The sequence below is a fragment of the Miscanthus floridulus genome, chromosome 3 (assembly GCF_019320115.1).
Source record: "Miscanthus floridulus cultivar M001 chromosome 3, ASM1932011v1, whole genome shotgun sequence".
Taxonomy (NCBI): Eukaryota; Viridiplantae; Streptophyta; class Magnoliopsida; order Poales; family Poaceae; genus Miscanthus; species Miscanthus floridulus.
The window spans coordinates 38,468,042-38,482,964 of NC_089582.1; the positions used below are offsets into that span (position 1 = coordinate 38,468,042).

The window sequence follows — 14,923 nt, forward strand, 5'->3', positions numbered from 1 at the left end:
GTGACTCTTACTCTAATAAAATTCTCTGCAGGGGCTTAGGCCCCTCCAGTTTCCTCAAAAAAAAAAGCCAAAATTAGTCAGGTCCATAGATCATATAGGAATCTGAATTCGCTGTCCGGCAAATTGAGAAAGTAATTGAGCAATGGCAGTAGCTGACACATACTCCACGCCTCCACTTTCCACATTGCACCAGACCTGGCGGGACCTCAGTACAGTATTTCTGCTCACAAAGTGCACCGAACAGTTCCAGAATTTATAAATATACAGTTCCAGAATTTATTTATAAATATACTCTCTCCATCCCAAATTATAAGTCATTCCAAGAATCTTGAAGAGTCAAATCATCTTAAGTTTGACCAAAATCAATAAAAGAATTACAAAGATTTATAATATCAAATAGATATACTATGAAAATATAATTAACGAAGAACTTAATGATACTTAGTTGGCATCATAAATGTTATTATCTTATCATATAAATTTGATTAAACTTGAAATGCTTTGACTCTTCAAGATTCTTGAAGTGACTTATAATTTGGGATGGAAAGAGTACACCTCATCGACCATATCGTTGTAGGACAATGGCAATTTGTTCAACTGATGAAGCGCAAACAGTTGTGCATAACCATGTCCCACTTTTATATAACAAAATGTCCGTAAAATATATGGTCTGCATTATTTGCGACCAAACATAACCCATAGTATTTCCTCACAATACATAATATACAGTATCAGCCTCTGCGTTCCATCACGTGCACCGTTGGATCATGCAAGGAGTGAGGCGCTTTTTTTCGCTTTATGGGATGGTTCTCTGGTAGAGTGGAAGTGCTCCCAATGCTTCACGCTCTGCGCTCTCCTTTTTCACCTGCAATACAGATGCATTAAACTTTAAACACCAACCATCTTGGGATGATTTTCTAAGAAATTTTACCATAATGATGCCTTCAACTAGGGGTGAATTTGAACAGATATTATTCAGAAAAGTACTGCCGATGCATATGCATCAAGTTACACTCCCAAGGATATATACTGACATAACAATCAATATTTGGCAACGTATTCTAGCATAATCAGGTGAGGATTAGTGAAATCAAAAGGAGCTCATAATACGAAGTCACAAATCACATCCACCACATTGTCAGACTGGTCTGCTTTAAATGATCATCTGATCGCCATTTTAATATTGCAGACTAATACACATATAATGGACAGTGAACAGATCATAGAAAAGGAAAACTTCAAGATGCAAGGTGTCTAGAGTGCAGTTTTTCCTTTATTAAATTTAAGGACATTAACATGAGATCAGATATCTGCATCGATGCCATCAGATGAGGATATTGATCGCTGTAGAATCTAATAATAATTCACGAAACCTTATTTTGTCTCTAATTGTATGTACCTATGTTGGACTGTGATCTGATAACGGGAAAGGAATACAGTAATACACAATATAACAAGCTAAGGAAGAGGGAAAAGAGAAACTAGCAAGACCCCATGCAATGAAGATATTATATACAATATATAAGTATTTAAGATATATTGGTAGAAGAAAGCAGAAGACAAGTATGGGAAAAAAACAGAATCATGACAAATGCAGTATAGTTGACAGATAGTCAAGTTATTAATTGAATCTAGGAAGAAACAAAATGATAAGGAGAAAAAAAAATGCACTCACAAGAGCAAGCATGTCAGAAAGGTAGCTCCTGAATGGCGTCTGTATAGCCTGCCAAAAGCAATCAAGGTGTCAATAAATTTGATGCATAAATTGATGTTTCAATGGATTCTAGAAGCATCATAGCAATTCTCGTGGGGACTGACAAAACAATGCCCATTTAAAATTTATGCATGACAGATAGACAATCAAAATAGAGCGCAATAGCAGCATCTAACCAACAGCCATAGGTGGATTTCAGATGCACTATGCAACTTAAGTGAGTTATATAATATATATCTAACAGCTTCCAATAAATCCTCACTATCTCATAAACAAAATAACAGAGAAAAACACAGTTCTGGTATACTTGTCACAGCAAAACAGATATGGAAATAAATATAACAACACAAGTCACAAGCAGAAAGCCACATCACCTATAGCCAAATCTTCCACCTTCCATTTCACAAGCATCTAAAACGATGTTTAGAACCCACCTTGTTTACCAATGATAATCAGCTGTTATACCATTCATGACTCAAACCCCTCGCTTGAAAGTACATCTAAAATCAATGTGGCAATCAACCATGATCACCACCATGAACTGCAAAAAGACATACCGAAAAAGCACTAACAAGCCAACAAGGGGGGGCAAAACAGAGGCGACACGGCACCAACAACTAAATGTCCTTCCAGTGTTATTAAGTCATCTGACTAATTGAGATTAATTGAGCTTATTTGGTCCATGGACCTCGATTAGGCGTTCCAAAGCAACTAGTGTGTTCAGAAATTTGATTGGACGACTATTCACAGTCAGTTGTCCGATTAGCTCAGGGACAAACAACTATCCTGGAGAGAAAATTGTGAGCTGATCAGCTATGCTTGGGGGTACTCAGGCACAGGGCTTTCTGTTTTTGGCCAACAAGTAAGCGACCAAGCTCGATGCTTACTTTGTTTACCAAATTATCATAATGTCCTTGTGCAGTGTGCACTTGTGCACTGGTGCTATAGTTTAGTACCAGTACTTTACTACTTAATACTTCAACTAGTTAAAACTTATACAGTTAAACTATATATATCCTGGATAGCAGGGAAGTAGATAGGACGACTATACTACTAGATAGCCGATTAGCCACCAAGTAACCGGACCTGATTGATGAGTAATCGCGAATAGTCAGCTGATCAGTACCCATATGATTAGGTTCAGCTGATCAGCGTCCTTAGCTTCCATTTTGTCAACTTCACAAGCATTTAAGTCGATCGCACATTCCAATGTGATCATTCAATCATTGTCCATCCAATTCCTACGAATCCAGCTAAACTCAAAATGGTAATCCAGCAGAACCACCACCACAAATTGAATTATATTACCTAAAACTGAAATCGCTTCCTTCCCCAATTTCATACGACAAATACAAATTATAGAGGGAGGAAGAAGCACGAATCCTGACCTGGACGTCGTCGGGTAGGTACTGGTGCTTCATGGAGAGGTCCATGGCCCGCTTGAGGCGCTGGTTGCGGGCGTCCACCACCTCCCGCGGCAGCCGCGCCAGCGCCTCCTTGATGTCCAGGTCATGGTAAGGGTCGTAGAGGTCGTCGTACCGGAGCCCTGCGCCGACCACGACAACGAGGAAACCGCTCAGGACCGCCGGCGAACCTCGCTAGCTGGCAGCCGCGAACCCTAGGCACCTAGCGGCGGGTGCGGGGAGGAGGAGGGAACGGACCGTATTTGCGGAGGCGGGACGCGACGGCGTTCCGGTGGAGGCGCGCGAGCGGGTTCCGCCGCGGGTTCACGAACCACGCCGACAGCTTGGAGAGCATCTTCGGCGAAGCTTCTGGAAGGTTCGCGGCCTCGTCACTCGTGTGTGCTCCTGATGTTCGGCGCTCGGCGGGCTTCCTGTCCGTGGTGCTTGGGGAGAGTAGGCAGGGGGGTTTGGGGAGGAATTCCTTTTGGGGACGGAGAAGGCCGGAGAAGCTTCAGGAGGGTGGGCACAAGACGGGCCAGGGCCACTGGGCCAGGCCGCCCGGCCCATTTTGGTAAGCACAGAAGAGTGTGCCTCGTGGTCAGAAGTCAGTACTCAGAGAATTGTTTGCTTGTAATTGGAGTCCGTCCGAGAAAACATGCAACTATGGGTTGTGTATCGGTAAAAGTTATTTATGTTTGACTAAATTTCTAATTAATACTATTTATATTTATGACTTCACATTAATTTATTAAAAAAAATACATTTCGTAATGAATCTAATGGTATTTATTTGATATCATAAATATTGATATCTTTTTATCTATAATTAATCGAACATGAGATACTAGACCATGACACCGTAATAGAATTACATGTGTTTTCTGGACGGAGGAAGTAATAGAGAGTCAGTGTTTTTTATTATTATAAATTTCATCGATGGTTAGATTTAAAATTTGTACCTAGAGAGTTTCAAAAAAAATTGTACCTAGACCATAGGAATTCGTGTCATAATAATCCCCTTCATCGAAATAGTTAGAGCCTGTATATTTGAAACATTTTGCCCTGACTCTGTCAAATGGCAAATAGATACTGAAATCAAATGGCGGTGGCGCCATGTGTTGCTCTTGCTCACCAACTCGCTTACTCTACAACCTTGCTCTCACCGGTCAAAACATATATACAATTTATTTGCACGGAAAAGACGAATTCAACATTGCTGATTGATTTCTGAAAAAACGGAGCTTTGACAGACGACTTTGGACATTGCTGATCATATTTCTGATCATGCGTGATGCGTGATGCGTGATGCGTGATGCGTGATGCGTGGTGCTGCACGTCACTACGTACACATTTTGCTTCAGCTTCAGATGCCTTCCAGCTGCTCCGGGGCCGAGACGAAGATCTGAGCGATGGCCTCAAGCGCAGAGACGTCCCAGCTCTCAGAGTGCCGAATCACCTGAACAAATACGAATATTTCAAATTCCCGTCGAACGTAAAGGCATATAATTTTACACGGTTTGGATTTTTCCCAACGGCTACCTTGAAATCTTCATTCAGATCATATGTTGTGTTCCCTCTGATCGCAATCAGGGGCCTCCATGGAAGCCTCAAATATGTCCTGAAAAGACAATTCTATTCTATTTATTTAGAAACACTATATAGGAAAACACTATTTAGAAACAGTATATCTTTTGAAGCTTACAGAAGCACCTTAGTTTCCATGTTGCTTTGACGAACTTCATTTCAACCATGAAACCCTGTGAGATTAGATATGAAAGGGCATTTTCAGAAGAACTAAAAGCTTTGGTATGGATCATATGCTCATACTGTTTTTTCTTCTCAGACAACAACAGTATTAACTAAAATATGTCCGATTCAGCTAGGAGATTACTGCCAAAAAAAAAAATCACTGACTTCCCATCAAAATATGGCGTGACTACCTTCTCAATGCTCTCTAGTTCAAGCGAAGGGCTGTCGAAGAACGGCACCAGCAGACCCAGATTCTGAGAGTACCTAGAAAGTCCTACACGAGCAAGAACGCAGTCCTTGTCACAAATTTCTCACCTTTTTTTTTCAGACAGTACAAGTTAACTATGTTCATCAACAAAGAGAAACATTACATTACATTACACACCTCGGAACTTTATCGTCGGATCCTCAAACAAGCAGTCTTCGGTGTATATTCCCGGAGTGAAATCCCCTGCAATCCTAGAGAAGTTGATTACCATTTCCTTGGCATAGTTCTTTGAATAATCCAGATCATGCTGAATGTGCAATGTGCATGCATCAATGTCACAGTTCTGTCAGTTTCAGGATCAGCAGCTCCTCAATCTTGCAGCCGCCATGACCATGATCCAAACAACGAAACAATCCCTGATTGAAAGAACGCAGCAAGGTGCAAGAAGCCCGTACCGGTGAGGAAGTAGGCGCGCCGGTAATCGTCTTGGAGCACGGTGAGCACGTCGTCGACGCTGCCGCAAGGCGGCGGAACCGGATCCTCGCCCTGCTGGGTAGCACCATCCCTGCACAGCCGAGCCAAGAGCGAGCGCTCACAGAATCCAAATTCCAGAGCGGATGATGGGCTTCAATCTTGATGAGTGAGAAGCTAGGCTACCTGATGTTCTTGTTTGGGGAAAGGGCTCTGAGGAGCTCGGTGACGGCGCTGACGGCCGCCCTGACCACCGGCGGCGCGTCGGGCGCAGCTCTGACGACGCCCGTGAGGCGCCGGTGGCGACGCCTCCGCCCCTGCAGCAAGACGTGCGGGACGGAGACGGGCCGCAGGACGCTGCCAGCGGGCCGCAGCCGCAGGTGGCTGCTCGATGGCCGGGGCAGGGACGGCCCGGCGGCTGCGCTTGGCGCCATCGGCCGCCAACCGCTGCTTGCTCAGGGAAACAACACGAACCGCAGGAGCTCGTGGCCGTCAGAAGCCAGCAGGTCGTGAGGCCTTCAGGGGGACACGCTCCGGCTGCCCACTGTCACTCCCTCACTCACTGCCTCCACTCGTCGCCGGCCACGGCGGAGGGCAACGCCAGAGACTCACTGGTTTCGGCTTTCCATAAACTATAGTTCAAACATTCACATGAAACCCAAATGTCATAGCTTTCTTAAAAGCTGAGATTCATCTCTCTCTCTCTCTCTCTCTCTCTCTCAAAGGTTAGCAGGAGAGCTCGAGCTGATACAGGATGTTTGTATTTTGTAAAAACCCACACGGACAATGAATTAAGATCATTGGTAAAATGTTCCGGCAATTTGACCCCGGATCATTGCTTGCTATATTTCCTTGCAAGACGCAAGAACAGTGTGCGCTATACATATCATAGCATCAATCAATCGTCCCAATGACCAATGGAGTTCCAGCTCAACTTACACACTGCCTGATGTAATCCCGTATGCCACCTAGACACCCTGCTTTTCGAATTCAGGGATAGGAAACGCCTGCAGGGGCAGATCTAATGCTCAAATTGGATATACAGGAGGTCGCTGCGGGAATCGCCAGCACCCTGAAGCGAGAAAAGACATGATTTGGCCATTCCAGCATGTGTGGTTGGAAAGGTTAAACTTGTCTGCAGGGGTTGTTGTTCAGCTCGTCTGCAGGACTTGAACATTCCCCAACGCCTTCTCGCTGTCGTCGATGACTAGCTTTTTTCGGAGGGCCAGCAGCTCCTCTCCGGCACCGCAGATGTAGACCGCTGTTCGCCTGCCAGAGAGAGTTGCCCCTTCCATGCTGTCAATGTAGTCCTGTCCAGCACAAACAAGATCATCGATTTATGCTTCATTTACCAATTACCATGTCCTAAAGATGTTTACATGTTGCAGCATTGGAGAAAAAAAATCCAAGGCGTTCAGACACCAAAAAAAAATCAAAATGGTCATTTTTTATGGTTTTCTGAGCCATTGATTTATGTTGATGGCCACAGCTAGGTCAAAAAAATTTATGTACTGTACAATACCTGTTTTGTATAAGATCCAGAGAGAAAGAAATTTTTAACGGGCGTCTTCTGATCAGGTCTGAATGGGTCATTTCCAGGAGCCTCACGGTACAACGATTGTCCAATCTTTACCACACTAGACCATGTAACTTCCAAGCCCCGGGAAGATGGGAACAATTCTACAACCTGTGGGAAATTATATAATGTTTTGTTACTTGCAAGAATATAAAAATAACATAAGCAGAAGAAATCTCTCTTTTTTAAGTGCTTTTAAATGAGGTCTTGCTTAGTTATGTGTAAATGGAATAGCAGAAATTTGACCAAAACAGAAGCTATTTACAAACCTACCTGCTTTTGAACCTTACTAATGATCTCCTCATTTGGCAATGGCATGTATGGATCGCCAGGAGTCAGCACAGCTCTGCAGATGAATTAAGCGCGGAAGATGAATACATTTGCAGAGGGATAAATCAATTTTATACTTGAAAAAAAGTAGACTTACTGGATCAGGGAACCTTGTCCTTCAATGTAGTAATCAGCAGGAGATGAGAGAGCAAGATCTGAAAAACAGGAAAAGTCTGCATCCGCCGTGTACAAAAGGTTATCCAACCCAACCGCCCTTTGCAGTTGTCTACATCAAATATATATGAATAAATATCAATGAGCATGCATTGCGGGATGCAAATTGCATTTGCACAAAAAAAAACAAATTGCACAAACAGAAGTAATCTTCATTTAAGCTTACATTATGGGTGGTGTGCATTTAAATGTCAGATCTAAACCAAATAAGTAACAAAGTTGTAAAAAAAATACTGGATACTTCAGCTACCTTGATTTCTCCAAATCTTGAAGTTCAGTGACCCATCCATTGTAGCGAAGCTGAACAGTGACAACAGGGACACCATCTAACTTGTAGATATTGTCAAACATTTCCCATTTCCTCCATTCTGATGGAAGTAGTCTTTTGATACCCGGAACATCACAGGCTGTGAAGTTAGAAACACCAAGTTAAGTTTGTATGGTTGGACATGCTAGTAAAAGAAGAAACAGAAGACAAAGAAGAAAAAGAACCTGCGACATATGCATCAGCTTTGATTATCTCTCTACTTGTAGCCTAAAAATGTCCAAATGAGTGAAATTTAGTAATAAAGGCTACATAATCGTGCAAAGCAGAGCAGTGATACACTGATAAGAAAGCTTGCCTTGGTGAGGAGAAGGCCTTTAACATAGGTCTCTCCATCAGGTGATTTATCATAGAGAACCTCTCTGCATCCCCACCTTAGGTGAAACCTGAAGGATTTGTCATATGATGTAAGTCTTCAATTCTACAGCAGTACACAGAAATTTCACAAGAAAAACTTGGTCTCTGTCACCATACCTACCACCCCTGTCTGTTATATACTTCTTTATTGGGCCACTTAAGTAAACATCAGGTGAACCCTTTAGCATGCGTAACAGGGATGCCTCTGTCTTTGTGGCAAACAAGGTGAAAATAGTAAGCATGCAACGTGCACTGATATTATCACAGTCAATGAAACCCAAAGCGTAAGCAACAGGATCCCACATTCTTGTGATGCTCTCCCGAGTACCACCTTTGGACATGAACCAATCACTGAAACTTACCTGAAATAGGTTAAATTTAAATTGACAAAGAGTTTAGTTATCAGTGAGTTAGAACACATTTTGAAAAGATACTGACTACTGCAATGACCTAGATGCACACTCCTAATGAATCCGAAATTAAAGCAAGGGATACTTACATCATCCAAGTCCCGCACTTGCTGCAATGCACCATCCGGATCAACCAGAGCCCGAACAACTGGGCTAAGGGCAAGAGCAACTGCATTTCTTGCTTTATCATAAACCTGCAAAACAATTTAAATATTAAAGATTAACACGTGTAATTATGTCATCAAATAGCATGTGGTTAATTAAAAATATTATGAGTGACGAGGCTTCAACCCTTATTTCAAGCCCAGAATCTTTCACACTGATGAGTTTTCCCACAAAAGATTATCCATTCGGTCACACATATTAAAGGGAAAAGGAATGGCAGTAATGTCTATAGGAATGAAACTTAGAAGCAAAGGTTTGCAATTTAGATTTTAAGAAAGACGCACACCTAAATATTAGGTACAAACTAAACCATGTTCAGTCTGAAAATATGACAATCATGAACGAGCATTGCAAACGTAAATTGTTCACAAGGATTGGCAGCTGGGAACCTATTAGAACTCTTCAATGGATTGCTCCATCTCTTAGAACAACATAAAGGAGTAAAATATTAAATTGTAAAAATCTGTAATATAACTCAACATTACAGAACCTGCAGTGTATCCTGCACGCAATAGTTCAAATATAAATATGACGGATTGTAACAGTACTAAAAAAATTCACAAATCAATTAAGCTGATTGCTTTGTAACCACGTGAAATGGTCGAGGGAAGAGACACTTCACAAAGTGATGGTGTATGGATGGAAAGGTATGGAATACAGATGGAATTCAAAGAGTACGCACGCCACTAAATATGTCAAAAAAAGGGCAGACCCAGTGCCAGAGGCTCCCACATGAGTGGGGTCTGGGCTAAATATGTCAGAAAGAAACAATATGCATTAGTTAACAAATTGCAGCTTCAAATAATCAGCATGTCGATCCACTTAAGCATGATACTGATAAAATTCAAGGTGAAATTTACAACATATTGGGAAGTATGGAATTGCACAAAGCTCAGAAACAAACTGAAGGATAAAATAATGTCATGAATTGAGATTCTCCTTTAAAATTATAGTAGTCCTAAATTATGAGTTTACCTTGAGCTGATTAGTTCTTAGGAATGCTTGAATGCCATGTAATGGAGCTCCCACCGGGAACCGAAAATCAAGTTCTGTATAGCAGGACAAACAAATGAGTATCTACATAAATAAGTTACAAAATATACAAAGAAAGTATGATACAGTTATTTCAGCCAACTTCCAAAGTACGCAACATGGCACCCAATGCCATGTAACTGCTGCATTAATTCAAGATGGTATTGCAGGACTAAGTAAATAGTTCACCACTGCAGGCAACACAGCATTCTTGTTTATCAGAAAATACAAAGGAACCCCTTTAAAGAATATGCAACAACAATATAGTATTTGCACATAGTAAACTTGAATAGTCAATACATGGAAGTTCTGCGCTTGTCTATTCTATGATGGTTACAGAACTCCAGAAGTAATAAAAAATAAAGAACTTAAATATTCCAGTTCCAGCATAAGAGCATTGCTCCACAAAAAAAAATATGTGTATAGGGTAGTTGAACCTACCACCAATCGTGCCCCCTTTATTTACAAAAGTATGGGTGTGTTCCTTCACCAGCAGATTATTATCAGCGCCAACCTGAAATACAACGAGGTTTAATTTATCGCTGTTACATATGGCCAACAGGGCAGTAACACCGGTGCTCAACAAGGCACCAATTTGTTTGGTATTTTGGTTCATATGGACAAACTGGCTAACACAATTCTCACTATAAGTTTACTTCACTCTAGGAGGTCCAAAGACATCCAATTCCAAAATTTCTTGGATTAAAACCATCTTGATATCTAAGTAAGGAAAAGTTTCAGTATGCTTCCAGTGAGCTTAATGTACAAGGGCTTTTACCTTCTTCATGAGGCGGAAGAGATTGCTGTAACACCCGAAGAACACGTGCAGCCCCATCTCGATATGGTTCCCTCGCTTATCGACAAAGGAGCCAACCTTACCACCGATAAATGGACGGGACTCGTACAAATCAACCTGTAAGCCAGACCATGTCCAGCCCAACCAGGGTGATTAGAAAGAACTAAGATTATTAGAAAGCAATGATTTTCCTGCACAAGAAAACATTTAGCTCTGCTGAAGACAACAAATCTGCTAACCTCATGGCCCTGGTCCAAGAGCTCAACGGCGGTGGACATGCCGGCAAGGCCTGCCCCTATGATGGCCACCTTGAGCTTCGGGCCTCTGTAGTGCTCCGGCTCGGGTGGGAATAACCCTTTGGGAGCTGCCACACATGGAAATAGTTCTTGTTTCAGCATTTCCTTTTGCAGTTAGTATGGCATTTGAACGAACCTAAAGATCTTTAAATGAAACAGAACTGACAGGACAGAATTTAGACCAATCTACCCAGACTCTAAACCCTTTGGTCACAAGGAATACATTTCTGACACAACTTTTGATAACTGTTTTCTGCTAGTATAATATATTATTTAAAAAAATCACTGCATAATTGCAATATCATGAAAGAACTTTTCAGAAGAAGAAAAAAATCTATTTATATCGATAGCCAAAGTCAATTAAGCATAAAGTTTGACTTGTGGCACCCAAAAGGACAAACTTTTACAGACGAAGGGGGCACTGGAACTACAGCGTGGGAATTGCACAAGGATTAACAGTTCCTGAACCCACTTTCAGGCTTTCAGCTCCCACCGCCCCAGGAGAGCAGAGGAGGGAGACTACGACGGACCAATCAAGAGTAGAGTAGGATCCCGTTCCTCACCGTTGACGCCCATGTCGGAGACGTTGCTGTCGAGCGAGCAGCGGACGGCCGCGGCCGCGGCCCGGCGCGGCGGCAGCAGGCCCGTCCCTGGCCGCGCCCGGCGCCGGGACGCGAGTGCCGGGGCCAGCGTGGAGGCGGCGGCGGCCACGGAGGCCATGGCGCGGCTGCTCCGAATGGCTAGCACTCGGCAGCGGCGGGGCGGCGGTGGTGGGTCGGGACAATTTGTGTGAGGGCCGGAGTGGCGGAGTTGGAGGGGGGAAGGGAAGCTGGGAGGGGATGGGGGGCCGAAGATGCCGTCGCGCAGGGATTTGTCGGGGGCGTCGTGGCAACACCAGGCCGCACCGATGGTGGTGAATACAATACACCACGTTGCAAGCAGGCAAACGGCACTCCCTCCCTACCATTTCTGCTACGTGCACAACGGCATTCCCATTATATACCCTGTTCGCTTGCTACTTTTTAGTCGTGGAACAGTATTTTTCTTTCATAACATTTCAACATCAGCGTAACAATGACACTTTCTTTTGTCCCCGCCAATATTGGATTTGTTTGACATAGCAACTGTAGGGAGAAGTTTTTTTTTTTTGAAACCGTATGGATAAAGGAAAAGCACGGTTAAGAGAAGCCGGACTTAGCGGGTGTTTGGATCAGGGAGCTAATAATTAGCCCATGATTTTGTATACTAATTAGAAACTGTAAATATGAGCTAATTCTAGGCTAATAAGAGCTAATGAGGGATAATTGGTGGTTAGAGTTCATTAGCTTTTATTAGTCCATAATTAGCTCATGTTTAATCCATTTTTATAAGGTGGTTTAATTTTTAGCTCTGGGATCCAAATATGCCCTTAGTCTATGCAATTTGGGAAAATCATGGCCAGAAAATGTTGTTTGACTTCTTGTTTTAGCTTTTTTTTAAATCATAAACAACTTATAAGTTATACCAAACAGGTCCAATAGAGTTTCATCGCACATGTTATTATAGGTCATTAGGATTAGTCATCAAGATGTTACGTACTCTATCTGTTCCAAATTATAAGTTGTTCTAGCTTTCGAAATACATACCTTTTCTTTTTACGAAAACATAGCTTTTCTCTACTATTAGATATATGTTATGTCTAGATACATAGTAAAAAATATACATTTTGAAAAGTTAGAACGGCTTAAATTTGGAGCTGAGAGTGTATAAGATAAATATGCAAAAGAGAATTCATACCAATAGTTGCAAGGGCAATGCATATGTACTCATATCCTAAGCCAATCAATCTTAAATTATGTTAGCTTATCCGATCCTATAATAAATAATTAGATAGTGCTTGCTTCAATATAGGTGAGCGTGCATATATGTAACTGAATGTATAGATGTACCATGACTAAATCAAAATATGTATATTGTGTAATCCCAAAAAAGAATCAAAATATATTTCATTAGCATGTGGGAGATAAAACGTTCTTCCTATTCCTGTTATAATATTGAAGATCTTTAGAAACAAAGTTGTAGAAAAGAGCTGCAAAATGGTGGACTTTAACTTATTGGGGAAAACCCTCCGTGTGGCCGTAGAAGATGGAGATGAATAAAGAAACGAACGTGGCAGTTCATAGAGTTTTGGGCGGTAGTGCTCCTTATCGTCTTCCTCCACCGTTGTGGGTGAAGCACCATGGTCGGCATCTTAGCTTTTCCACGCCCAACACCCTTTCCACTAGGAAAGCCAGTATGTAATCACAACTTTCATACGAAAAATGAATAATCATCCTTATACTCTGTATTATTACAACTTTCCCACATTATTAAGAAAAACGGGTGTTCATGATCTCTCTATATTTGCATCATATAGAAAAGTCGTTCTACTATGATGAATGCAATATTGTACCGTATAATTAGGGTGCTTTTAGTAGAGCTCTAGCTATAACCAAAACAACTTTGGTTGTGACTTGCCTGGTAGAGCTAAAGCTATTAAAAAATGTGCTGAATAATTTATCATGTCTTGTCATGAAATGGCATAGAGAGAGCAAATGTCTAAGATACCCTTGGCTATCTAACTTGTCGTGCAATTGATCTGTATATGTATGCATATATGGTTTTATATTTGAATACATATGAAAAAAGATAATATAAACTATTGGCAAGCAATGACTGCTAGTGCCTTGTTTATATAGACCCCGTTCGCTTGGCTGAATTTGGCTAAAAACACTGCTCCGATTAAATTGTGGTGAGAAAAAAATACTGTTTCGGTTAAAAAAAAAAGAAACTGAACAAACTAACTTTTAAGGTCAGCCGAACGGGGCCATAGTATAGGGTAATGATCCAGCTAATAGAGGCATGATACATCATCACACGTATCGTGGTACAATACATTATCTTTTTTAATAAAAAATGGCCACGGCTAAAAGAGGGATTTTGGTTTGGAGGACAAATTGGAGAATCTAAAATGTTACTGGGCTGGGGCGACGAAGAGGCCTACGGATGGTAGACCATCATGTTTTAGCTAGGCCTTACAAAAATGCCGATATATCAGATATGCCACGTTCCACACACACACACAAAAAATCAGAAATGCCACATATTTAAAAAAAAATCAGATATGCCATGTCAGATGAGACATATCTGACGTGGAGGCCTAGCTAAAAATCAGATATGCCACGGACAATTAAATCAGATATTTTTTTAGGAATGGAGGAAATAACAAGCACAATTAAATCAATCATTGTAGTGTATATTGTTGAAAACCGTTATATTTTAAACGTGAAGAGACCTTGCCATCTCAAGTTGTCAAGAAAAATTCAAAAATCCAAACACCTAATAAATTCTCCATAGTTTTTCACTTGATACTTGAAAAATAGTTCTAAAAAATTCCCCATTTCCTAAATAAAAAAGAGTTATTTTTGGAGACCAAGTATTTAGTATTATTTGAATAGGCAAGTATACTTGATGCTACCGTGCATTTAACACAATTTTCAATGTGTACCATTGATCACTACTCCTATTTTATTTGAATATTTATGAAACAAACCTAAGCACACAAAAATTATGTGTTTGTAAGTTAAAGATTAAAAGTTTATTGATAATCATTTTTTTAAATGATTAAAAGCTACTAGTCTCTTCTAACCAAAATAATTATACATCTCGCTTTTCGAGGAGACAAACTTTTTGAAACTTAATTATTTGTACAAAATATTATCAATATTTGTATCTCATATATTATGAAAATATATTTTACTATTAATTTAATGATACTTATCATGCATTAAAAAAATTATATAGAATTTTTAAACTAAAAAAACAATTTCACAAATATCGATACTACTGAATCCGTTCCAAATGATAGTTCGTTTGACTTTTTTGACTCTAACTTTGACA

General features: G+C 41.0%; 3 protein-coding genes across 3 annotated transcripts; all 3 read right to left on the reverse strand.

The window, feature by feature from the left end:
• Window positions 1-615: 615 nt before the first annotated feature.
• On the reverse strand, window positions 616-3,595 carry LOC136545486 (cytochrome b-c1 complex subunit 7-like). Its single transcript, XM_066537505.1, has 4 exons — window positions 3,376-3,595; window positions 3,103-3,260; window positions 1,676-1,723; window positions 616-865 (listed from the first exon to the last, which is right to left on the reverse strand). The coding sequence occupies exons 1-4, from the start codon at window positions 3,470-3,472 to the stop codon at window positions 797-799; spliced, it is 372 nt and encodes a 123-aa protein (XP_066393602.1). The 5' UTR covers window positions 3,473-3,595; the 3' UTR covers window positions 616-796.
• Window positions 3,596-4,135: 540 nt separating this feature from the next.
• LOC136541582 (uncharacterized) lies at window positions 4,136-6,216 on the reverse strand. Its single transcript, XM_066533519.1, has 7 exons — window positions 5,731-6,216; window positions 5,529-5,638; window positions 5,251-5,316; window positions 5,057-5,139; window positions 4,827-4,873; window positions 4,656-4,734; window positions 4,136-4,572 (listed from the first exon to the last, which is right to left on the reverse strand). The coding sequence occupies exons 1-7, from the start codon at window positions 5,976-5,978 to the stop codon at window positions 4,480-4,482; spliced, it is 726 nt and encodes a 241-aa protein (XP_066389616.1). The 5' UTR covers window positions 5,979-6,216; the 3' UTR covers window positions 4,136-4,479.
• Window positions 6,217-6,344: 128 nt separating this feature from the next.
• LOC136541581 (zeta-carotene desaturase, chloroplastic/chromoplastic-like) lies at window positions 6,345-11,883 on the reverse strand. Its single transcript, XM_066533518.1, has 14 exons — window positions 11,569-11,883; window positions 10,949-11,073; window positions 10,692-10,826; window positions 10,355-10,427; window positions 9,857-9,930; window positions 8,806-8,910; window positions 8,424-8,668; window positions 8,248-8,335; window positions 8,117-8,159; window positions 7,875-8,031; window positions 7,548-7,676; window positions 7,394-7,466; window positions 7,067-7,231; window positions 6,345-6,854 (listed from the first exon to the last, which is right to left on the reverse strand). The coding sequence occupies exons 1-14, from the start codon at window positions 11,723-11,725 to the stop codon at window positions 6,696-6,698; spliced, it is 1,728 nt and encodes a 575-aa protein (XP_066389615.1). The 5' UTR covers window positions 11,726-11,883; the 3' UTR covers window positions 6,345-6,695.
• Window positions 11,884-14,923: the final 3,040 nt, after the last annotated feature.